The sequence below is a fragment of the Anas platyrhynchos genome, chromosome 13, assembly GCF_047663525.1.
Source record: "Anas platyrhynchos isolate ZD024472 breed Pekin duck chromosome 13, IASCAAS_PekinDuck_T2T, whole genome shotgun sequence".
NCBI lineage: Eukaryota > Metazoa > Chordata > Aves > Anseriformes > Anatidae > Anas > Anas platyrhynchos.
Genome location: NC_092599.1, coordinates 6,805,531 through 6,831,708, shown reverse-complemented (window position 1 = coordinate 6,831,708; position 26,178 = coordinate 6,805,531). Strand labels below are relative to the sequence as shown.

The 26,178-nt window shown below is 44.8% G+C and overlaps 1 protein-coding gene across 31 annotated transcripts in view; it reads right to left on the bottom strand.

The window, feature by feature from the left end:
• The window catches only part of MAGI1 (membrane associated guanylate kinase, WW and PDZ domain containing 1), a 320,740-nt gene that overhangs the window by 51,703 nt on the left and 242,859 nt on the right, over positions 1-26,178 (bottom strand). For 16 of the 31 annotated variants that reach the window (XM_027467716.3, XM_072044598.1, XM_027467715.3 and 13 more), the window contains exons 5-12: positions 23,176-23,386; positions 19,568-19,650; positions 16,322-16,360; positions 11,992-12,049; positions 9,962-10,050; positions 8,808-8,900; positions 5,415-5,597; positions 3,992-4,612 (exon numbers count right to left, since the gene is read on the bottom strand). In XM_027467716.3, the coding sequence (XP_027323517.1) occupies positions 3,992-4,612; positions 5,415-5,597; positions 8,808-8,900; positions 9,962-10,050; positions 11,992-12,049; positions 16,322-16,360; positions 19,568-19,650; positions 23,176-23,386 (1,377 nt within the window). The remainder of the gene's footprint in view (positions 1-3,991; positions 4,613-5,414; positions 5,598-8,807; positions 8,901-9,961; positions 10,051-11,991; positions 12,050-16,321; positions 16,361-19,567; positions 19,651-23,175; positions 23,387-26,178) is intronic. The other 15 variants (XM_027467723.3, XM_027467719.3, XM_027467718.3 and 12 more) reach the window with 6 other exon arrangements.

Genomic DNA, 26,178 nt, shown 5'->3' with positions numbered 1-26,178 from the left:
TGCAAACTGCTCAGCCTAAGTCTTGTAACCCAACCCAACGCAGTCACAGTATTGTTGGATGATTTGTACGGAAGACTAACCTAAAATTGAAAAAAACAAAACAAAACAAAACAGCAAAAAAACACCAAAACCCCTCTTTAACCTGAGGTTATTTGCAAAATACATAAGTAAAACATGCAGCTACTTTCACTGAAACAACTGCTATTTCTTATTGACCCAGATAAATACAGCCCAGTAGTTTTTGCAGAGTAACTTCTGAAACAGCTCCCTACCTGTTCTTACAGGCAGCTCCCTGGAAAAGAAGTCACTTGGGAAGCAGGGAAATTATTCTGACAAAATGTTGCTTTTATTATAAATGGAATCTATGCAGAATAGTGAGGTATTTGAGAACTGCTGATTTCAGTCAATTACTCTGCGTTGACAAGATTTCAATGAAAAATGGATTTCAAGCAGCAAACATTCCCTTTTTTTTGGGGAAAAGTACTTTGTTTACTTGGTAGGTTCAATGTTTAAATAACCTTTTTCAGTTACAAATACTCAAAATAAAGATGTGCCTTTTGTGGCCTTGTTAACAATAATTCTTCAAAATAAATGAGATGTGCAGTGCCATTGTGCATCGCAGGGACAAAAACATCTCCTTAATTCTGCATTTTGTAACCAATAGCGCTGGCAGCTTTATGTATTCAGGCCTTGAATGGCCCTCCTGTGCTGTCAAGCATCTCTTCCTCCGGTGCAAGCACCGTGTCGTAACCCCTTCAAACCTGCTGAGCTTCACCTTCAGCCAGCAAAGGCTTCCTGCCTCCTCCGGCCGGACTTGCAGTCTCTGATGGGTTGGCACTTTCTTCTTATTACCACTTTAAATTACTCATGGCCGAACAATACCCATTTGCTCCTCAGCTAAGATCTCCTTGGTTTAAGAATCTTCTATCTCTCCCGTCTAATAACTACAGACAATGATTTTCCCCCCTCTGTCCCTTCATTTTGCTAAGCAAAGGCAGATTTGCAATCTGCTCTCAGGTACAGCCCAATCGGCCACCCTGCCCCTGCCTCTGCTCCGAGTTCACCCTTCCTCAACCCCTCAAATGTTGAAGTCCAGACTGTGAGATGGGCTTAGGGAGTTTTTTCCAGCACTGTGTAGGGATGAAATAGGAAGACAATAGGAAGAATATAATCACACCCTAGGGAAGGGAGGAGAAAGGGGAAAATAAACTGAAAACAGAACATAGGTAAGGCAAGTCTTCCATGGGGCCTCTCAAAAGCAAAAAAATGACATGACATCATCCCTCCCTTAATATACTTATCCCCCCCCAAATCTCATACGACTCCCTCAAATGATTTTCAGATGCCACACGAGCAGCTGAGCATGCAGAGGGGGCACTGCAGCTCCATCCTCCCTGAAGCCATCCCCGTTTTCCTCCCTCGGAGCACCTGCAGGACTCGCCCGCTCCCCCAAGGCAGCATTACAGGAAATATTTCCCAAATATTTCCCAGGCTGCTCTCGGCGGCTGCGGGTTTGCATTTTAACAATTAAACCTTGTTGTAGGGAGCGCATGAGCAGCTCGGAGCAGGCAGAGCTTTTGCTGTGTATTACCCGTCTTTTGCTGATATTTTTCTGCCTGATTAGTAATCACTTCTGACAAATCCTTTCGTCGGCTCTGAGCACCAGACGTAGTGTTACAGGGATGCTTCGTGCACAGCCTGGCTGCATGCAAATGCTCGGCTAATGCAAGGATGCCTGGCAGCATCTGAGCACTTTCTTCACTGGACACCAGAGGGAGGAGGAGGAAAGGACAACTGACTGAAGCTAAAGAAGGAACAGCTTCGGGAGCCCTGAGTCAGGCACAGGGGCCAACAGCATTTCTGTATCTGGATCACAACAAACAGCAGCACGTTGTCTGGGGATGGTACTTCTGCGAAAAGACTTGGCAGAGGTAACACAAGGCAAAATTTCTGGAGAGAGGACCCAAGTGCAGCAGCACTGAGCACTGAGTATGTTTTAGCCACCTCCATCTCGAGCTTTTAGCAAACCTGACTGGTTCTGATGGTGGGCTGCTACTGCTGAGTGTATTCTGCTGGGCTTTGGTGCCACAACCTCCATGCCTTTCAGTCCAGTTTTCTACCGGGGAGGGAGAAAACCACATTTCAATGACTAACTGGATCCAGGGCCACCATGGTTTCAGAGTCCTGTGTCATGAGAGCACGCAATTTGGAGCTGCAAGTGCTCTGCACCAAGAGAGAAATGTCAGGACCTTGAGGGAGGGGGGGAGGGAGCTCAAGGAGATTGATACGGCACCTACGTGGGAAGGGGACAGCGAATGTTCAACATGTGTTTAGTGTCTCAATTCAATAAAAAATATATGAGATTCAGCAAGATTACCAGGGAACTATTTACTATCCTATTAAAACTCTGCTTTTATTTCCTCATCAAACCTTTTCATTATGCCTTCAAGGCACAAGGAGAATTATTAAATGTCAGCCACAATTCAAATAATTAATGTATGGTGGTACCAGATATATATGTGCTCTCAAGGAGGATTAATAATAGCTGCTATCTTTCTTCCAACCATATTTTTTCCAAAATACATATATTAATCATGAGACTGCGGTCCATTTTTTAAACCTATCTGGTATTGAAAGTCTCTAAGGAATCCACACCTCGAAAATTGCAGAACTCTTAATATATTCTGTTCTGTACTTTTTAATTTACTACCAAAATACAAAAATACAGTAGGCACTTGCAAAGGAAGGCGTATAAGAAAGGCGCTGCTTTCTCCGGGCTTGCTATTAATTGCAGAATCGGTGCCCTCCATTACTTGAAAGGACTCCAAAAACAAACCAGAGGTGCAAATTCAGAAAGCAGAGTGCCTCCATTAAATGGACTGGCCTTGGTCGCCAACTGACTACAACCTAAACACTTTGGGAGGGTTTTAGAGAAGTGATTTCATACCCAACCCTCCCCCCAGGGCTGCCTGGGGCTGTGTTCAGCACCTGCCTCTCAGCTTCCCTCTGTCCCTGCAGTGTGCCCACATTGTCTGCGGAAAGCACCGTATGGACAGGGAGCACAGTGGGGCCGTGGCTTTGCCCCCGTCAGGGCCACAGGGCCAGCATCAGGCTGATCCCTCCTCACAGCAGAGAGCAGAGGCACATGGGAGAGCTGACCCCTCTTGTTTTGGTTTTGTGCTGGGCAGCTGACCTGGATGTCCCCTGCAAGCTCCACACTCCTTCTCCCTGTAAATTTAATCTGCCAATTCTAAGCATACTACGTGAGGTGGGGTGTGCTGCTTTACCCTTACTCTGTCAGTGGCAGAGTGCTCCTGCAGACGTCCAGATCCCACTAGCAGGTTACCCTGCATGCCCATGCCTGGCATTTTTGTACCAGGACTCTTATTTTGGACTCTTTTTGTACCTGCTGGTGCCCTCTCAGCAACGCAAGCAAAAATGAGCTCAGCTCCCAGTTGCCAACAAATAAATATGGCAAGAAGAAACGTTTCAATCACTCGCAACTTGGAGAAGTTTAACTTCTCTGCCTCCAACCCCAACTGTACCCCAGTGAAAAATCATTTCCATAGTGAAAAGTCCACAGGTATCTGGCTTCAGACACTGCAAATCACAGAACATATTACAAGCTTTTTTCATCCCTTAAAACAGCTCAAGAAATGTCCTTGTTCTTTAAATGAATAAAGTTTTATGAGCAGATTGAGGTTTGTAATGTAAGTAAAGGTGTAGCCATACCACCCTCTTGCCCCCTACCAGACGCTGTGTGTAGTGCAAGTGCACACAGAAACTAATGCACATTGCCTTCAGAGCAGCATCAAAACCCAAATAATTTTAACCATCTATGTGACCTAACAACTGCCAACATGTGGCAGATCCTACACCTCAGGCCACAAAGCATTTCAGCAGAGAGTTTTAAGAGAGCAGGTCTTTCGTGACACGCACTTTTCTTGTTTAATTCAAGAAGAAAGATTTGCAAGCGGTTTCGAAAACGTACCTCCTCGCTGCACCAGCAACGTGACTTCGCTTCCCTTGGGACATTCAATCAGCATATCCACCACCTGGTTGTGCGTGAGGCTCTGCACATTCTTCTTGTTCACTTCGACTATGAGATCGCCCTCCTTCAGGCCGCGGCACCGCGGGCTGTCCACGATTTGTTTCACTCTTTGGCCGCCCCCGCCGGGACTGTCTGCTATAGTAAAGCCAAAGCCCATGGGCCCCTTCACTATATGCACAGTTATCAGTTCAGGCTGCGTTGCTATCGAGGACGCCAAAGAGACCGTGTCATTGGGGTAGCCGTGGGGTCCGTTGGAGGAGACCTCAGCCGGGCTGCTGGGCCTCGCCTCCTTTGTGCCGTTTACTTTCCCTGTTTTACTGCTGTGGCTAGCCGGGGAGTCGTAGTTTTCCTGCCCGTTCACAATGATCGGCTCTTTGTCCAAAATCGCCACGGACGTCACCAGGCTCGTGTTGGGGTCGTCGGGGTCGAAGGGCAGGGGGTAGCCGCGGCACAGTTCCAGGTCCACGCTGGCACCGATGGGGATGGACTGGAAGATTTTCACGACTTGAGCGTGAGTGTGCCCCAGCACACAGGTGTCGTTCACGCTGACTATGACGTCCCCTGTAGAGGACACAGACAGATAGACAAATGCGTACAGCTGCTTCACGTTTGTGCAGGAACCTGAGAAATGGAGCCTGCGAGCTCTGATCCGCAGCACCCACAGGTACCACTCTCAGGTGAAGAGCAGCACCCAAATACTTTGCAAGGAAAAGAAGCAGTCACATTTGGGCAAGTAAGAATTATCTGCACATAACGGGCTCACTGCTAAAGCCTTCAAGTACATAAATGTTTTTGAAATGGAAAGTTGAATTTGGCTCATACAAAAATTAATAAATTCAAGCGACAATATATAGCCCATTTAGCAGTTATTGTGAAGCCCCAGCTCTCACTGTTACACCCTGTGCTATGCTGACATATGATAGAAGCAAAACTGAGAGCGTATGAGAGCTGTAACAGAAGGCTCAAATACCAACTGCTCAAAAACACTGCCACGTAGCATGTCTCAAGCATACTTTAGCCTGACATCTAGGTATGATTCACTTCTTTAAGGCTGTGGCTGCAAGACAGGGATCTTTAGCATGCGATGCGCAGGTGGGCACTCCTCTGCCCATATCCTGAGAGAAGCTGGGAGAAAGGGTGCATGCCATGGCAGATAAATACAACGTGCAATGATGCAACCCTACACAAACACCGCAGATTTAGAGCATATCCCTCAACGCATCCCGCTTCCTTGCTTGCTAATTGGAAAGCTGAATGCCCTTCCCCCAAAACAAGGTGAGGACTAGAGGTTGTTAAGAATTGCACATAAAAACATCTGAAAAAACATAAATCAAAGTGGTGGTGGTGATTTGATTTAAAGTACCTGTTTCCATTTTGCCATCCAGGGCTGCGGGGCCGTCGAGCACCAAACTTTTGATCTGCAGAAATTCATCTGGCTCATCTCCTCCAACGACAGTGAAGCCAAACCCCCTGCTGCTTTTCCTTAGCTTAGTGTGGATGAACTTCCCTTTCAACTCCGAGGGGTTTCTCGTAAAAAATGGTTTTCCTGTGTAGGAAGTTTGGAAAATCTATGAACAGGCAGGCAGGAGCATTTGATCTGTTTTTCCTCTGTCCCTCACCGTTCTAACAAGTGCACAGACACAGCGGTGAGCCAGGCTGGGACCGAGCTTGGCTCTGCTGTCCTGGCACCTCATTGCACTCCACCTGTTTCCCTGGGACCAATCATGCAGTAAAAGGAACGAGCAAAAACCTCCTATTACCAGCTGCTTTGTTAGCTGTGCTTGTGCATACCAAAGACCTGAGGCTACACAGGGGGAAAAATGCTTTTTTGGGGGAATAGAATATATTAAAGCTGGCAATGCTGGCATAGATACATGTCTTATCTCTGTCCTGACGTGGTGACATCCATCCCAGTAAGGATGGGAGGTGGGCACAGCTGCCCCCTACAAAAAAATCTGTAGTAAGAATCTCTGCAGAGATTAGTACCATTTTTTTCCTCTCCCCTTGGCCTTCTCCCAACCTACCAAGCAAAAAGCAGCTTCCAAGCAGTGGCCAGACACTGCTCAGCCCTCCAGCACAATCCCCTGCCCACCCCACCATCGCTGCCACCCTATGACCTCTGCTGCAAGGGCAGGGAGGTGCTGCTGTTCTTCAGACACTGCCTGATGTCTGACTCTTCTTTCTGCTCCTTGCCTGTTGCGGATGAAGCACTGTCGTTGTGAGATGCGGATCAAAGAGTCCCTGGGACTGGGGGGGCTGTGCCGGAGGCTGCTAAAGCTCTCCGGGAGCACGGTTAAGAGCAAACAAGGCGCTCCAAAACCAAACGCGCATCCTCACCGAGCATGTCACACAGCCTCGGAGAAGGAGTCAGAGCTGCTGTACGTCACAGAGCGAACACCGAACACCTTTGCACTTTTAATTGTTTTTAATGCTTAGAGGGGAAGCGACTGTGCCACTAAGCCCTCTGGTGACAGCTCCAGGAGCAGCAGCGTGTGGCGCAGCCAGGAGAGCTGGCACACGCTCAAAAAACCTTGGCAGCACCGCCGTGGGCCTCTGCTCAGAAAGCAGACCTTGAGGGAGGCTTGTAAGCCTTTGACTTGGGTTTTGGGGGGGAATAAAAATGTGCATTTGAAGATTATTCATGAGGGGGAAGTGCGAGGATTCGCACTCTTCTGCCTTTGAAGGGTAGCGCAGAAATCCCGCACACCGTGGGCAGGCCCCAAGGTGCAGAGAAGCGCCTTGATCGCTGAGTGCAGCCCAGCCCCGCCGGTAACAACACAGATGAGAGGCAGCACGTAGCAGGGCCTGGTCCTCTGCTAATTTCTGGTTCAAAAGCTGAACAGAACAGGCAGAGCGTGCCAGCTTCTGCCTACAAACACAGCGTGAACTCGCCCTGTAGTAACAGCGGGTGGTAGCACCACAGGCTATGTCCCACCTACAGCATTTGGGAAGGGCTCACGTTTTAAGGGAGTGTATCCACAAAATCCCAGCTGGAAGAGAAGTGCCAGAGGCACAGGGAGGGTTCCTTGTGCCCACATCCCCACCAGCAGTGCCACTGGTGGGAGATGGAAACCCCTGGGCACAGGGCAGGAGGACAGGGAGCTGGAAATAGCTGCTGTGAAAGGGGGAGCGAGAGAAGGAGGAGCAGCACTGAGAAAGAAAGAGGAAGGAATGGAAGAGAGAGAGCCATCAGTGGGTATCAGGGCACATCACTCAGAGTGGTGCTGAGACACGCTAACACATTCCTGGAGTGTTGCTGTAAGATTTCGGTGGATGGCAGTCAGGAGCGGGTAGAGAGCTGAGTGAGGCTCCTAACGGGTCCTTTGCTTTGTCATGCACGGATGCTTGGGCAGCCCTTGCTCCTTTCTGACAGTGTGAAAGGCAGATGTGGCATTTGGAGATGTCTCCTTGAACAGGACCAGCTGTTTGGGGGCACTCTGATGAGATAACAAACACCAGATGCCTGGTGGGCAGGGCACTGCCCCCAGACCTCCTGTGTTTTTCCTTGCTGCCAGTCTGGACTATCCTAACACACTCTAACACCCCTTGGGAATGTGCTGGGGGATTTGGATACTGTCAAATTGGGCACATCTTTTTCAGAAGGTCAGATCTGCTGCCACCTGTACAGAGAGCACGTCCTGGCTCTTCATGGCAGAAAAGGCACCCTGGGATGCCACCACACCTGCCAGACTTGTCTTTGGAGACCACAGCTGACCTGCAGGGCTAGAGAGTTATTTCCCAGCTCCTGGGGACTGCCTCAATGACATGCTTCTGCGTCCCCCTCTCTGACCTTCCTGATCCTCTGGTTCCTGCACACCAGGGCAATGCTGCACACACACAATGCAATTTAGGTGTCACTAAAGATGCAGCTTGCTTACAACCACTTGTAACCAGAGAGCACTTGTACTGCAACAGGTACAAGTGAAATTCTGCCCTTGCTGGCAACCTGATCTAGCAACATTTCTGCTCATGCTGTGAATCCAGGAATGATTCCTGTCCTGTCTGGCAAGGTTTTTAAGACAAGCCACTGGTCTGTGAGGAGCTGGCCATACACAGACCACCAACACTAATAAAAAGGGCTATCGTACCCTACAGTGCTTGTACACATTTAATTCAACTTCAAAGTAGGTCCACAGTGTTTAAACCTAGTATCACTCCCTTCTCATCACTCCCTCTGAGCTCCTACCCCTTTCACATTAAAGGCATTCAAACTTAAATTTTCATGTGGATGTCTGTGTCTTTGTCATATTAAAATATGGTAAGATTTTGGGAGGGAAGGTTGCCCTGTATAAACAGGAAAAAAAAAAAAAAGTTTGCTCTTGATCTTACTATAAGAGCCACACTCTAAACTCAGCAGTGTTGAGAAGAAATAAAAGCCTAATCCTTGCTTACCCATACAGCTCTGTAGAACAAGTTCTCCTCCCATTTGAACTTGCATCCACCAGCAGCAGTTGCTGTTAAAACCCACTGATGTAACTCATGTTTTCATGCCTTTTTAAAGACTTGGAACACTACATGGGAGAACAGTCACAATCCTTTTTTCATGCAGGTAATCTCATTTGCCTCTTGCATTTGGCAACAGATGTCGTCTTGAAACAACTAGTCTCAAAGTCTAAGGTAATTCAGATGAGCAGGCACATACCCTGGTGTATGACACTAGTAATGGAGATATTCCCTTTACTGTGGCTGAGGGAATTGAATTTGTGTGAAGAAAAAACTTGTTGCACTTTTACAACTCGTTCAACAAGGTTGTTACCTTGCACTGGTGCTTCCCGAACTGCCTCTTGGTTGTTTGAAACATGGTTTGGAGCAGCGGGTGGTGGGAGAGATGGACACTCCTCTGTCCATTCTGGAGGGGGCAGAGAGGGAAATGTTACTTGTTTCACATCAGCACTACGAGTTCGTGCATGTACACACACTGGGAGTGTAAGGTTTGAGCACAGGAAACATGAGAAGCATGGCAAGAGTGGAAAGAGTCACGGAAAGAAGAAATAAAATGAATGGGATGTTCAAAAACCTGTTCTGGAGGACTCTGTGTCCAGGTCAACTGCTGGGACACCCTACCTCACACTCATACTTGGGACTTCATTTGCATCTAGGTGGTCTCAGTATTTATATTAAATCTGTTCCTCACAGCCCACATCTGTTCACCCTGACTGTTAAGTAGAAGGGATGATATTGTTGCAAATGGGGCCACAGAAGGAATGCTGAGGCCTAAATCATCCCAATTATCTCCCCCCTTTGACAGGAGCCATTGTTGAATGAGGGGTGGGAACGCTATGGAGGTACCAAGACAAACCCACAGGCATCTCACTGCATTTGAGCTGCTTTTTTTTTAAAAAAAAAAAAAACAAAAGGAATAAAATGAAAACTAAAACAAAAAAAAAAAGGAAAAAAAGTGAAAAAGCGTTTTGAAATCACAAAATTACTTCAGATGCTCGAGCTTGACAACATCCAAAATCTTTGGGTCAAGAACTCCCCCATGCTGAAAGGCTTCTCTAGTGTACATGTAAAATGCCCACTCCTCATCTCCTTCAGTAGACTACAAGTCCCAGTGCAGATTGGAACAACACCAGCTATAGCGAACAACTTGATACAGCAGATGAAAGAGGAAAACGTGTGCTTTCATTATTTCTCGGAAGCCTAGAAACTTCCCAGAAATAAAGGCTATTAAAAAAACCTCTCCCCATTACAGGGCTGAAAGCTAGGACATTTAAGTGGTTAGATGGTTTAGATTTTCTTCATCTTATGTGAAGGGCATTTGCAACTTTTCTACACACGTCGTTTTGCCTTTTAAAAGCTCTAAGGTCACAAAACGAAGGGCAAAAACACTGGCATGGTGCTGCCAAAGTGAGGGAAGGCACATTCCCCCATGAAAACCCCAACCACCGAGCCCTCGGCGGTGCCAACCTTCGGGTGGCTGTTGCTGTTGCTCAAGCTGTTTCTTCCTCTTCGCTTCAAGAACTGGGTTTTCATATTGTGTCTTCCGGTTGATGTGGCTGGGGAAGAAAGAGAGCAAAGAATTAGGAAATCCTTTATGTGACAAGCAGGCATGACGGTCAGGTATTAAACTTCTCTGAGGAAAGGAGTAAAACTCCAAATGATACGAAGAGCAGCAATGCTCACCTAGTTGTGCCAAAAAGCATATTTAAGAAAACAAGCGGATTCCAGTCTTGATATGATGCACTGTCTAATTCCTTCAAATACACTAAAATAATGATCTATTCTGTAAAATAGTGAGATTAAAGAACAAAAGGTGCCCTTGCCTGATTGTATTTTAAAGGACAGGCCTATGTCATCCCCACTTTAATCTGATTCCCGGAGGTGCAGTCATTCCCTGGCTCACTGAAGTTAAAAAAAGAAAAAACAAACACAAACCCAATACCTGCTAACATCTGCCAGCTATCTGATCAATGCACACTATTAATAGAGTGTCTTAAAAATATCTGCCGGGATGCAGGCTATGGGCTGAAAAGCTGAGCTCTGAACGGATCAAAATATTCAGAGTTGGCCACCAGCAAACACTCCCTGTTGAAACCAGCATTTGGTGAAACACCAGCTGCTCTCCTTCAAGGGCCATTAGGGTGCTTTTGACCCTTACAAAGTGTTTAGAGCTAATACTTCTTACCAATTTCAAGAAGAAAAAAAACACAACAGAAGAGTAAAAGTTTCTCCATCACTACAAACAGTTCCTACTGCCAGGGGACTGGCAGAGTTAATTGTATTTGCTTAATGCCCATCTTTGTGTCCAAGGCAAAGTTTACATTTCAGGACTTTTTTATTTTACAGTCTCTTATCCCACAAGTCTTTATTAAAAAGCAAACACATTTTCAAGTAATTATGATACAAGCACTGTAGAGTGCTGCTCAGAATTTTTCTGCTAAAGAGCAATATTTAACCAAACAAAGAAGCAGGTAAACCTAGTTCATGAGTTTTGTAAAAGGTTTCCAATTTCAAGATAGCTTCAGAAACTTAAGAATAATTATAAGGATTTCAAAAAATGCTACAAAATTTAAACTTTTTCATCTTAAAGTTGTTTCTCAAAAAACTATTAATCAATAATAGAGGAGTGCCTGAATCGGAAGGGACAGAGACAAATGCTCAAATAACGAGTATCTTGCTAGCTTATAGATAGTAAGTAAAATAAACTTACGTCTCATTGCTGTTACTTTTCTATTTAATTACAGCAGTAAGGAGTGCCACAGAACTACCAGGCACGTATATATAAAGTGACAGGAAAAAAGGCTGGAAAGACCTCTTGGCACGGCATTTAATAGCCGAAAAATATTCTCAATGTCTTTGGTAAATAAATGTCAAGCCTTAATTACACAGTTTGCTAACCTTGTTTCCCTAGGCACAGATGGTGGGTCAGAACTGAGCCAAAGCAGACAGAAATTGTACTCCGTGTCTATTCTGAGGGCTATCGTAAGCCACCCTGGTAGACAGGAGCATACACATAATTAAAAATTCATTTTATGGGGTCAATGATGAAACAAAACTCAGCTCTCCAGTTTCCCAAGGGAAGCGGTCTGTCATCTAGATGGAGAAGAAGCTGTTCTAATTCCGGAGAGCGTCGCCACGATCCCATGACTCCAGTCACAGCAATGCAGCCCCATGCAAGAACCTCTGCCGTGGCTGGGCAGCCACACGGGCTCCTCCATTCCTCCTCGGGAGCCACTTGAGGGGAATGGGGCAGCCTGGTTTACCTGCTGGTATTGTGAGCAGAGTGCTGGATGAAGGGGATCGAGCTCAGCTGACTGCATGCTTGTCAGTGCTCTATGGATGAAGGCATTTTGGGCAGTGCTGGGGCTCCTGCACACCCTGCCCCTGGGGTGCTCCTGCCTCCCCTGAGCAGAGCCCACCCGAGGATGGGGAACACAAGGCAGAGGAAAGCCTTCCTCCGCCCACCAGCCACCCCAGCCCCGGACAGCAGCACTTACTCTACATAGTAGACACCATATACGGGATCCTCAATTTTCTCCCAACCAGCAGGCAACTCTGGAAATAGAAAAAGCATTACTGAAGCCTCCATTGCAGGATCTTTTTCTGGCAGGTACCTGCTCTTGCTCAGCATACACACTCAGCAGCAGCTCAGATAGTGCTTCAGACACTTTCCAGAACGATCACAGCATTCTTTAAAGGCTGGCGTAGCGCGGCACTGACATCTCAACCTGCCCCATCGGTGCTGTGTTAGCGTGGGAAGATGCCCTAGCCAGTCAATTTTAGATTTGTTTTGTGCATCAAATGAACAAATGATCAATAAATTTCCTTTCTGGGAGTGCCTCAAGTACCCTCCTGGCTTGACCATCACGGGCAGAGTGGTCCTGGGTGGAGGCACTGCAGCAGAAATGGATGGATACAGGCTACAGGCCAGATTTACGTTAATACCAGCACATGAAGATGGGTAAGACTGCAGCAGGCAACTGTAGCAGGCTAACAGAAAGAGCACTTTTATCTTCTGTACCAGGGCAGAGCCATTTATGCTCACCACTGCTGATAAAATTGTATTTTTGACACATCTCAGGGATTTACATTGCATCGCTCAGCCCCAAGTCCAACGTGAACGTGCATCTTGGAACGGGACAAAGGGGATTTAACGTAAACTCCCAGCATATGGAAACCACCCAAGTGGGGCTGGCACACACAGATGTATTTCACTGCATAGTACTTAATGTAAAAACACATATTGCCATAATCACATGTAACAGAGATTTCCTTTTTTAATTAGCATAATTAACAAAAAACAGTTCTGAAGATGAAATTAACATTTGGAAATGTATCCACTTTTGTTCTTGTTGATTTTCTAGACTGCATATAGTACTTTAGCTATAATTAGTGAATGTAATAAAATCACTTCAGCATCCAACGGAGGGTTATTAAAGCTGTATGTATTACTTAAGGGCCTGATCCTTGTCCCACTCCTTTGAACACAATGTTCCCATTGGCTATGGGTACTGAAATAATCACCAGATAGAGTGGTACGTTTATGCAATATTGTAATTCAACTCAAAAGAAAGCTCCACCATGCTATGGACTGTGCAAGTGTGGTCCCTGCCCCACAGCCTCTGCACATTCATTCTTTTAAAAAGTCATTGTCAGATAACATAAGTTCACATATCTGATGCAAAATAATTCCTCAAAATTTATCACTAAACTGACGAGATCAACAGAATATAATCAGTGTTTGTTTATTATCAAATGCAAAGATTTGTTTTCATTAATGGTATCAATTTCTCAGCCAATACAATCAACAATGGCCCATTAGTTAGAATAAATGTAATTATCTAATTCTGCCTTAACAGACTTTAGCTCTGTTGCCATAAGGATAGAAACATCTCCAGACTGGAGACGAGCAGAATCTATACAAACACACATGGACTAATTACTCAAAGTTTATATTTGTGTTCGGAATTGGCTGAAGATCAGATGAAATTGATTTCAAGGTTTTTGCTCCACATGTCCCTTATTTGCAGATACAAGGTAGGTTTTCCATTCTTATCATTATTTCATCCTTACTGGGTTTACCATCTTTGGATTCCTTGAGACATAAGCAATTAAATGCAAGCCAGTGCTAAGTTTTGGGCATAAGATAAACTACACAAGTTTATCAGAAGACTGATCTGAAATAAATGCTTCAGAAACTGGTTTTTCGCCACGCCATGCAAGGAAGAAGACTGTATGAGAGCAAAAGTTAGAAAGCAAAAGGCCAATCTTGAAAGTCTTTTTGCAAAGACAGCTCTCTGGTTTGCAAAGGAGTCCCGTATGGTGAAAGCATTCCGGGGCTGGCTTAAAGAGTTTCCGTGCAGCTAAATTAAGACCTAGCAAGCAATCAGGAAAATTGCAAGTTGTGGCAGCCATTTCATTCTTAATTTGCACTGCGGTGAAAGTAGTATGGTAACAACCAAGCCGGGGGTGGGGTAGGGTGGAGGGAATTAATGGGGGAAGGGAGATGTAATGTACAAATGCCTTGAAGCCAGTTTTCCACAATTTTGCTTGCTTAGTAATTTTTGTTGATTTTGGACTATTAAGTGCTTTTGATTTTTACAGTTCAAACAAAAATGTTTTGCTTTGCTTCTGTTCACAACAGGTTTTGGTATTAAATTTTCATTTTCCTTTTCTTTTAAAGAACTTTCATGGAAAGTCAGAAAATCGGCACTTTCCTAACCCCCAAACTGGTATTGTGCCCAAATCCTTTCAGTCTCCTGGACAGTTTTCTATCTCTGCAGCTTCCCATTTGAGGAATGTGTGTCTAGGTTTCCAGAAGTAGCAATACGAAAAACCTGCAATTCTAACACATTACTTGTTGATTACATAAATGCGCTTTTGGACTTCTAAAAGCCTATGAAATTTCTCTAATGTCAATAATCTCCAGAGCCATTTAAAACAATAATTTCTATGCCATGTTGCAGTCTAGCTTCTCAGCTGCTTTAAATTATTCATCTCCCTTCTCCACCTCTCCTGCCAAACAGAAGATGACCCAGCGTATTGAAATTTTCATAAATATAAGATTTCCAAAAACATTTTGCATCATTAGGAGTCTGAGTGAACCACACAGCTTTTAATTTGGTACACCCACGCAGCACTCTGAGGTCTCAGAGAATTCGTCAGCAGATTGGATATTCCAATATTGGATATTGTCCATTCAGTGGACAAATATCCAATCTCACACTTTTAAGCCTGGGGTAAATACACAGATTCCTACTGAGATACTCTTGTTTAGTATCCTACCCTACAGAGGGGATAGATGGAATCCTACAAAGTAACTCCTCCAGGGATTTTAGTCACTTCCATACATCACATAAAGGAGCTGGGGAAGACTTCAGTGTACCCAGTTTATACTGCTCCCCATGTCCAGGAGGATCTGCCCAAGTGTATGACAAATTCTACTCCAAAGACTAATTTTTTATGTCAATGTTCTGTCAAAAGAGAGGTGATAACATAAGGAGAGGTGATCTGTACCTCCATATTCATTCCATCTCTTTCATAAGAAAGAAGGTATACAAATGTTTTAATTTTTGATTTTCTCATATTTATAAAATAAACTGCAGATATTATAGAGAGTTAAATATCCAGCAGCACTACGTTCACGCTAAGCACTGATGCACTTAGTGAGTAGGCCATATGTCTTCATGTCCCCTCACTAACTTTGCTGTCACTGAACCATTTGAAAATGTCTTTCTTCACACTGCGATATTTGCTAATCTCAACAGCCTATCAATGGGCTGTGACCTCAGTAGAGCTTATCTGCATTAAAACAAAGAGAACATCTCATGATGTTCAAGCAAAACACTTGTGTGTTTAAGTGCCTGCAGAACTGGGGTCAGGCTTATCAATTAATGAGTTTCCCTGCATCTGTTTTTCAGCCTTTCTTCTCATGCATTATTCCAGGTATATTATCTAGGAGAACAGTTCCTGGAGAAGTGTTAAAAGTGAGTCAATAGCTGCTGGCTGCCAATGCCATATCAATCACACCAAAGCGGGAAGCAGAATAACTTGCAAGTCATTACAGAAAGTGGAGGTTAATTCTCTGGTAATACAATCCTCCAGTATGCAGAACTATAAACTGTAAATACAGTCCTCTTTAAAGCAATAACAGTGGAAACAAAATCCTATGCAATCTCTTATGCCTTTCAGCTTTCAAAGTGCACTAGAGCATAGCTGAACAGAAATAACAACTACCTCCACCATCAGGATAACAGAATCTCAGCGCCGCTGAGATTAGATATCAAGACAGCACACTTCACAAAAGGATGCAGCAAATAAAAATGTACCACATCATCGGAAATCATCTGCTTATAAAATCACCTACTGAGGCAAAATGTTCTGCTATTTCATTCACAAGCTCAGCAAAAACAACCTGCGTAATACTTAAACTTCTAAATCACACTTTGTTTCTATTATCTAGCAAATACATTCATCCTTTGGCTATTTCAACTTTGGCACCTTTGAACCTTTCCCTGAAGCCAGAGATACCAATGTAAAAGTCCCTAACTTCTGCAGAGTCCAGAAAGAAGCAAATCCAAACAAACTTTGTAAAATTAAGGCCCTCTAGCTTTCCTCACACTCTGAATCAGTACAAAAACTACTGTAGATCTGAGGCTAGGGGAAGACTAATACCTTTATGGGTTAGGGAAGTTTCGTTGCTAAATTAGACTTGTTGAAATGAAAAACAAAATTGAAAGATGCAAAATGACACAAAGGAGAAAGCAATTAAAGGCTTAAAACTGTGCAGTTGAAGTCAAACATCAAAACAAGAGATGGATGATTTACCTAGTTCACTGTCCAGTTCCTCCGTGTGTACCCCTTCTTCTCCAAGGGAAGAGCAGTAAATGAGACAGAAAAAATTAAAAGAAAATTTCAGATACCAGCACCAAGCAAGAAATTCCCTCCAGCAAACAGCAGAACAAGCACTAGTTTTCCAGATTGAGCCCAAGCTTTCCATTTATCACATTCCAGTGACCAGAATATTGATGGATTTCATGTATATAATGAAAGAACTGGTTCTCGCGTTAATAGAATATATGTATCAATTGACTATATTCATGCCACGCATTGATGTGGCAAGGTAATACATCTGTGTTCTCGCTGTAGTGAAGCTTCTCCCTCAGATCTGCATGGTCCGACCTTCGTAATCTTTTCTGTAGACACAGGGATCTATCAGAAGGCCAGACCTGAATACCAATGAAGAAATCTGAGAGAAAAACCTTGTATCTAAATAAGAACTAATGCAGCAAGGTTTTCAAGAATGTACGTAAATTTGTGTGCATACGAGGTCCAATTGACTTCGCTGTAACTACTGGCATGATTTAAGATAGGCACAAAGCAAAGCACCTCGTTTAACTGGAGTCACAGGCCCACACCAAAGTCCAAATGCACTGGTGAGGCAAAGATGGGAATTCTCCAGTTTTAGAGGCACCCGGGACAAAGATCACAATTTTTGAAACACACAAACCCATCAATATTCACCGTTGCTCCATTTATCATTATCTGCTCCATATTCATAAGTTAACAGTGACACAGATGATTAAAGTATTGCTTAGCCTATAAATAATAATAATGCAGTCAGAAAATGAAGGATGATGACAAACCCAGAACAAAGATGGTAAAAACAATCTTGGACCTAGTACAGTAAGGTATGAGCCATGTAAATGAATGACAGAAGCAAACAGAAGATGTAGTGTCACGGCACTGCTTTTGAAAATTTGGATACCTAAAAAACACTTCCACAACCTGCAACAGATTCTACCCAACAGTTGTTTAGGAACATTAACATGAAATATGAACTGCGATTTCCTTTGATAGCCTAAACAACTCAAAACTACCAGAACTTGCCAGGGACACATGTCCAGACGAAGAAAGAACACAAGACAACTGCCACCAAACAAGTCTGAAAAAACATCTCACATTTATAAAAACCACAGACAGGATGGGGTCAAGCCCAAAAACTCACGCACACACACAGAACACAAACAAAATGGAGGCGTCCCACTGACTTCAGTGGAAATATGCCCAACAGCGACCCTTGCCAAAAAACGTCCAACTTCCATGATGCAGTACAAATAATTTTCTCTCTTTTTAGTGCTTTGAAATATAATTATTCTTATGTGTGAAGCAAGACTGGAGCAGCCAAGCAAAACAGCGCAGTGCATGGCTGCACCTAGGAAGCAACTGTTTCAATTACTGAATGTTAAAAATATTCATTAATGAGCAACTTAGTGAATGAAATGAAGGGGCACGTGGGAAGATGAAATTAGCTAATTTTAAGGACCTGATAAACAAAAATGCTGCAACTCTTTAAAATTATGAATTAAATACAATAAATTACCCAGCTGCATGTTTCCAATCCCAATTAAATAAATTATCCCAATGCTTGTCTGGTAATTGCTGAGAGGACAAGAGGTTTAGAAGACTTTCCCTTCTGCAAGGGGACGTAAAACTGTTGAGTGGAGTTGCTCAGCCGCCCGCTGCCGGCTCATCCTGCCAGCTGCTCCTTGTCCTGGCTCAGAGCACAGCACGGGCCATCACCAGGGCTATCGGTGTAGCAGGAATCTCACTGGCACAGAAAGCCAGAGCAGAAGCTGTGCTTCAGGGAAAACTGCCCTCCAAAAGAAAAAAAGCTTGTGCTGAGACTTTGCAACCTCCTCCTTAAATTGCCAGCAATGCTTAACTGCAAGGAAGAGGGAGCTCTGCCTGCATATGCTCCGATTTAATTTGGTTCCCGTTCTGATTACTCGCTGACATCTCCATTTTTAGGCCCAGAGCAAGGCCTTCATTAATCCAGCTCCCTCCGCTCGCTCCTTGACAGCTGACGCCAGCTGCCGAGGATGTGAAGCAGGCGCCTGAGCTCAGCATGCCTGTGCTCCATCTGAGCTCTGAGCTCTTGCACATCCTCGCAGGTTGGGTGCAAGCCGCTGCGCTGCCCACAAGGAGCTGGTGCCCTGCTTCATCACGGCAGCAAAGGCTGCACAGACAACTTCTCCCATCCTGCAAAATCTCACACGTGAGAAGAGGAGGAGGTTGGAAACGTGCAGAAATAGTAACAGCAGGTCTGGGGGCCAGGTTTGATCCTGCCGGTAAAATCGTTGAGCTGAGTCGGTCCTTTTCCAAAATAAAATCGTAACTCGTAGTGAGCTGACTCACACCAGTAGGAGGCTAATCGTATCACGAACATTAATTTTACAAGGACAGCACAAACACTGATGAGATAAACCTTCCAATTTTAACTGTCTACCATGATAGCATTGTGTTAGCTGAAACTATCCACTAGAATATCAATGCCTTTTCTGGTCAGTAGACCAAAATTTCCACATAGGTTTTTCCCAAATGTCTGAATTATTTTTATCACGAGTCCCTTTTTCTTCCAGTGCCTCCTTAAGGATGCAGGGAGAGAACCTCCTTTAGCAGTCCTGCATTTGGCTGCTCTACATTGGACAGTGGCTTGCATTTCCAACATCTCAAGGAATACAAAATTACCTCAGTGCAAATTACCAGTGGCAAAAATCTACAATTTCAAGCGGAACTTGTTTTCAACAACCACAACACTAAGTGCCCTGTCAGAATTTAACAGTAGAAGTGAAGCAATTGAGTTATTTTTGCTCAAACAAGGAAATAAAAACACAACTCTTTCAATTCATGTAAAACAGGCAGTTGAAGCGTAACACAATGGAGCACGCAGAGCCTCAGCCGCTTTCCTCCTACGCAGCGATCCAAGGAGTGAGCGCTCGAGAGCTCCGAGGCTCGTTCAGCACCAGTGACTATTTAAATGCCTTTGCAAAAACAGAGAGGCCTCTCACTTTGACCACCACTCGCTGATTTTTAATAAACGATCTGCCATCTCGACGGCTTACACACACACACACAGTGAGTTTACAACATAATGAATATTATCTCTTTGTACTTATAAACCATCTTATGATCATTTACACATTTCTGAACACAGTACCAAAAAGGGAGAAAGGAAAGGGAGAAAGCCAAAGGATGAAACACATCATTATTTAACTATTTTCAGTCTCTTACCATCATCTTCACATTCTTCTAGAGGCTTTTGCTGTTTGTTCAGGCACCGTGGATCTAGCCAAGATGTTGTTTTTGTATTATGGCTGGAAACCAAAAATGGAAATATGACCTTTGTTAATAAACCAGAGCTGAAGTATCAGTGACAGAAAAGTATATATCCTCCTTATTATTCAACAGACCTGAAGGCATGCTATTGCCTCAGAACAAGCAGCACTACAAACTGATGTTCTGCATACTAGTCTACCAAAATGCACGAATTTTGGCATTGAAATAAAACAAAGGTGAAAAACAAAAAGCTAAAATATAAAACCCAGCATTTCTGACTGGCAGGATGCATGTGAAAGCTGCCAATACTATAATACGAATTTCCAAACTTTAGTCTTTGGTGGTTTGTTTCTCAGCTCCAGGAGCTGTCTCATGAGCCATTTGCTTCTCGATGAAAAGACAGAAGAGAAATTTCCCTTCCACAGGACGCAGTGACCTTTCTCACTGCAAAAGACCTTTAACATTTGTTTAGACTTGGCCCATGCATTAGTCAAAAGCAAAACTTCTACTGACAACTTTTAATTACACACACAAAAATGTCAAAGCCTTTGATGGAAGTCAAACAGCTTCACTTTCAACTCTTCCTTCTCACAAGTCCCTTGGCAGTACTGTGATGCCAGTCCCAGTGGCGAAGGCTGCATTGCCACAAAGCTTTAAATACATTTTCTAAAACTTATTTTCTCCCTTCATTTAATTTGCACTTGGAGACAAGCTTGTAATACAATGCCTCTTCTGCAGCCTGATGTCATCTTAGACCAGACCTGCAAAGACAAACCTCTGGTCCCCGAGGTGTCATTTCTCTAACTTAGCCTGTAACACTGCTTAAGAGCTTTAAGTTTCGATACCATCGTAATGCTATTTACTTCTCCTTCAAGGTCTCAGAGAGGTTTACAAACTTAACCTTAGGCTGACAACAGGCTCATGACATAGGAAATGCTGTAAAGAGGGCTGTGACCCCTGAGGAGCTAACAACCGGCCAGCAAGCTTGTATTTTACTCCCAGAACATGGACTGCCCTGCTCCTAGGACACGAAAACATAAATACAAGGTCCTTGTTTTACACATCCTGCTACTCAGCCCTCCCAAGGCAGGGGAGCAAACTCGTTTAATGCTTCTGTACGCTTCAGAGCAATTAATCGCCAACTGGAAAACTGAATGGCAGAAATTCAGCAAGTCAGGCAAATTAGCAGCAATAAAGCAGAGGGGTTCTGACAACTTATAAATAAGCAAGTCTGTAGCTGAGCTGCGAAAAAGGGCTGTGGGAGGAGAGCAATTGAATATTTACATACTTCCTGAGACTTTGCCTCGCTAACCCGAGGCTCACAACTGCGTGGTTGGGTGAGGCACCGAGCATTTAGCTAACCACCTCTCAGATCCCACGCTCAGGGGACAGACCTGTGGAGTACAGGCAGGGTAACGAGGGGCAGGGATACTTGGCGTAATGCAAATCCCAATTAATGCACCAGAGAAACGCATCTCAGGGGCCAAATCGCTTCAGCTCCAAACCAGCAGGATCTGCTATCCGACACACAGCTCTGGGCCCCGTGGACCTGTGCTGGTTCTGTGCAAGCAGCTCAGCTGTTCCCGTACTGCTCTCTTCAGCACCCCGACTTGATAAACTCAACGTGCTGCGGATGATGGTACAGGCATCTGAGCCAGCTTGGGTCCACACAGCTCATTAGCTTGCTCTCTTAATTTGATACAAATCAAAGTAAATTGTTTCTAGGCTCAGGCTGTCCTTAGAATTAATAGAACTGCAGCCACTCAGCGCTGCATCCGCACTCACACTTCCCTGCACGAAATCACCCCCTGTGCATCCTCGAAATGGTCAATCTGCACTGCAGGGTGGGAAGCAGTTGGTGTGCTACCAGATTCACATCAGACAGCGAGATGGGTACGTAGGCTCTGCCTTTCCATCGCCTACACGATTCTCCTGCAAAACGTCTAACAAATTAGTTGAGGTGCTTCATTCCTGCACGGCTATCAGGCAGCGTGCATGGGGAATACAGCAGGGATGGATTTTAGTTTTGGGGAAACTGGTGGCAGCAGCAACACCCCTTCCTGAAGCACTGGTGAGGGAGGATGGCAGGACCCACGCGGGGACACAGAAGGGAGCAACCGGCTGCCTGGCAGCATTTGGCACTCAGCATCTGTCCTCTTCCAGGGGGGAAAATGGCAGGCTGGCTGGGCGATTACTCAGGCTGTGTTATATACATTAAAGCCAGAAAGCACGTCAAAGAATGAGGCACCCTGAGGACAAAATGAGGGGCAGAACACCGCGTTCAGGGTAATGAACGCATTTCAGTTTCATCTGAAATGCAGCAGATGAGGATTTGCATTGTGCCTCCCAGACTTTGGCACGCAGTAGGGCTTGGTGGAGCCTCTCAGGTAACCGAGAGCACCCTGGCCCTTTTTGCAGCAGCTCTCTCCCAGCTGGTGAAGAGCTCAAAATTCCCCCAGCTTCTCTGATATTCTGGCACTCTTCTCTAATGAGTTCTGCTGCCACTGCAGCCTAAAGAAAACCTGCTCTGATGGACCTCTCCTCGGCTCCCTGCAGAAGTCCTCTCTCTCCATGATGGGGCAAGAACTGCTCAATACAGCCCTAATCCCACGCAGCTCTCACAGAATCACAGAATTACAAAATATCCTGGGTTAGAAGGGACCCTTAAGGATCATCTCCCAACTGCTTGGAAGGATGGAGGCAGAGGGGTGGTTCTGTGTGAACTGGTCACCGCCTTCTGGTGCACGCAGAGGCTCAGTTTCCAGTACCGCGTCACACAGATCATCAGAGCCCAAATCAATTCCTCACCCCTTCCTCCACCCGCACAGCTAAGGGCTCAAGTTTCATAAGCTAATTGAATTTTAATGTCTAGCTAAGCTCTGTGCAAGAAATCTCTTCTACTAACAGGTCCCATTTTATAAGTTACTTCTATCTCAATAAATCTAGACAAGTATAATTAGGGACTATTATTTATGGCATGAAAAAAAAAATCAATATCATCATAAAGCTGCTGACAGCGCAGAGCTTTTAGGCGAAGACTGTAGAGCACCAGGTGCTCCTTGCTTTTCTGAACTCGCTGTGCCTACTTTGCACAGAGCTGAGCCTTCCGCAAACTGCTGCAGCATGTTAACATCTTCGGCCCGTTTGCTCTGACAAGAGGACAACACACAAAGCCCATTCCCTGGCTCCGCACGTGACCGGGGGAATTCTCTGCTGCACTGCACACAGGGGCAGGCTCCAGAAATGAACTCTCAGCCCTTTCAGTCGGGACCTTTCATTCCACCCGTGAAAACAACTGGCTCGTATTTTCCAAGGGTCTGGTGCTTTTGTAGCTGCCCTCATCAAACAAGCAATTGCCCGTGGCTTTGAACTTGGGAGTCATTTGGATGCTAATCCAATCAGGAAATGCAAAAGCCCTTCACAAGCAGTGAAGAACTTTAAGCTTTGCAACATTACCGCGTTCACTAAATATTTAATACACACACAATGCATCCACAGAGGTTTGCTTGTACCCAGTGGGAGGGGGAGAGGGATGGAATTAGAATAACAAAAATGTGCTTTACTCTATAAAATAGACTTCTCCGTTCTCGGTGTAGGCCATCTCCCAGTTTTCCGGCAGAGGACCTAGGTTGTCCTCGGCAGAAGGAGGTAGGTATTGAGGGAGGTTCTGAGATGGTTCCGTGGTGGGAACGTTGGTGTGGCTATCAAGCACGGACGGTGGGGCTGCCTCTCTTACGATATGCGTGTTATGCTCGTCTTGGTCACCAGACTCTGCTGTGGATTAAAGAATTTTTCAGTAAGATTAGTTACAATTATTTAAACGCATACATTTTCAACTTTTTTTTTCCCTCCTCCTATTTGCTTCTCCAGGTTTATCCTTACAATTTTCCTCTCCTTGCTTTTAATTCCCACGACACAGAAACAGATGAGCTGAGGGCAGAGACTCTGCAGGCTTTTTGCAGTCAGGGATGAGCTTGCTTTGCCCACACACACTCTGCCAGCCAGAGCCTTGCCAGCACAAATCAGAGCTTGTGCTCTGCTACCGAGTTCGCTCTAATAGGCCCTGCTGAGGCACCGAAGTCTTCCAGGCTGTCTGAGGCCAGGGCTCACTGATGTGGATGTGTTCAATGGGCTCTGAGCAGGCTTACAGGTTGACTCCCGCTGCGCCAATTGTGGCACGGGGATTAGGAGAATAAAATTTCCTATTTGAAGAATGATCAAAAGGAGGTTTTTTAAGTGTACAAGGTAGCCAGAAGCTCAAAGCCAACAAGATAATGGTGAACTTCTTTTGTGCATTAAAAAAAAAAATAAATTAAAATGGATGTCAGCATCCACATCCACACGTTGTTCACAAGTGCCTGTTCTGACTGTCTAGAAAGGTTCATTACACGGCTCTTCACTGGATCCATCCAGCCAAAGTCACTCAGGAGTATTTGGCCCTCCTCCCTTTACAGAAATATTTTTCATGCCTATATCCATGCTGTTTTGAGCTATATACATGAAACAGTGCTGCCCATTCCCTCTATCCCTAACCACAGTAAATGCTCCCACAAACCAGGTCTGTTCTCCTAACACCTTCACAAACAAACTTTGGCAACAACAGAAAATCCCAAATTACCCATGTCTAGCAAAGTTTTTTTTCTGTTCAGCCCTTGAAGGTGTTGAAGAACAGTGGCAATCCTTCCAAATCCCCTGAGACCACCAGTCTGCAGTACAGCCCAGGGGCAACACGCGCTGAGCATGAGCTCGGTGTCACGCTGCCAAGTCCCCAAGCAGTGGGACCAAAAGATCTCATGGCTAAGACCTCTTTTGTGCTCTCCAGACAGGAGACATGACCTCAGCTCAAAGCCCCTAGCCTTGTTTTTTTTGGGGACCATTAGCAGCAGCTCCTGCACTATTTCTACTCCATGTGCTGCCTTGGTGAAAAGATGCTGAGAATAATAAGCTGGAAGAAGATGGAAGAAAAAGACCTAGACTGTTCCCGTACCCTCAGATGCCTGCTTTCTAGCCTTCCTGTTGTTCAATATTTTAAGGTATAAGCTGACAAGAAGGAAAAAAAAAAAAAAAAAAAGGCATGAATGAATCATCACCAGCTTAAGACTGTGAGTGTAAACATGCCAAAGCCTGGAAAACACAAGTCACTGAGAGGTCTTCTAAGGAAGTGGGAGCGTTTTAATATGGCTAGCACACATACACATGAAATAAGCATAAGGAATCGTTTTGGTATAGGAGAAATAAGTCTCTTTTCTTGATTCTGTGCTCATTTCATGGAGGCAAGGGGCCAGGGTGTGATAACTTTGTGACGAATGAGCTGCATCTTCCAGTATTTCATCTTGTGAAGAAAAACAAGGAAAATAAATGATGCTACAGTCAGTTCAGGAGCAACATGCTGAGATGGGCTGAAAGGAGGTCAAAAAGCATCTCCCACCAGATTCTTTCCAAAATCAGATCCTGCGACAGGAGCTGAGATAGCTGCCATGTCACAACATGCGAGAATTACCATCCGGTGAAAAACTTGGTAAAGGAGCTGGTAAGCAGAGACAGAAACTCCGAGCCTGGGAGGGATTAGGGCAGCCAGGAGTGATTTGGGTTGGAAAAATGTAATGGGTAACAGCCAAGTGGAGTACAACCCCAAAATCATTTGAAAGTTTGGCCTTGAGAAGAGCAAAACTACATCTCAGCCTAAATCCTTCCCCAGCTCTACAAGACATCAGAGCCAGGATTCTGGTTAGTAGGAACTGGCATGATAGCTCCTGTGACTAATTCGAAGCTGGGAAGGAAAATTATGGAGGTAGGAAGCGACCACAGCCACAATGGGACTGAGATCTGTGTTCAGCAGGACACAGTAGGACACAAGACCTTCAGAAACACCGAGCTTGCACCTATCCTTCGGACCCCACTTCCACAGCAAGCAGCCCTCAGTTTACTCATAGGTACCTTGGAGAAGAGGACCTGTAATTAAATGCAGTGGGCATCTGTAGGTGCAAGGAAGGGGACAGAACAGCAACATATTCTGGAAGCAGCACTGATTGATTTCAAACACACCCTGCTTGAGCCATTTCATACCGGTTTTAATGGCTGGAGCTCAACAATAGGGCATCTAGTCCTTAAACTTTCTGACCTTGGCTGGGGTTGTACTGAAAACTAGCTGACAAAGCTACAGACAGAAATGAAGTTCTGGGCTAATTTACAATGTAGACAAGTACACCTCATGTAGTATGCAAGATCACGTCAACTCAGAAAGTTCCTGATTTCCAGGGGGACCCTTACATTTCAAGCTGACTGTCCACAAAGTGATGTTCAAAATGATGACATGTTCCTTGACATCAGAAGTCATTACATGCTTCTTTTTAAGAAAAGCCTCCACATTTGCAAGTAGCAGAATGATTAACTCAGAATATAAAGGGATTGACAAGCGTTACCTTTAATTTCTACCAGACATCATTTCATCTTTCTGTACTTAAACTTGTCATTTGGCTCAATTGAAATCTACACTGGAGTAACTGAAAGCAGAATCTGGCTGACTGCAGTCAATGGACAGTTTCTGAAAGAATATGAACATGTCC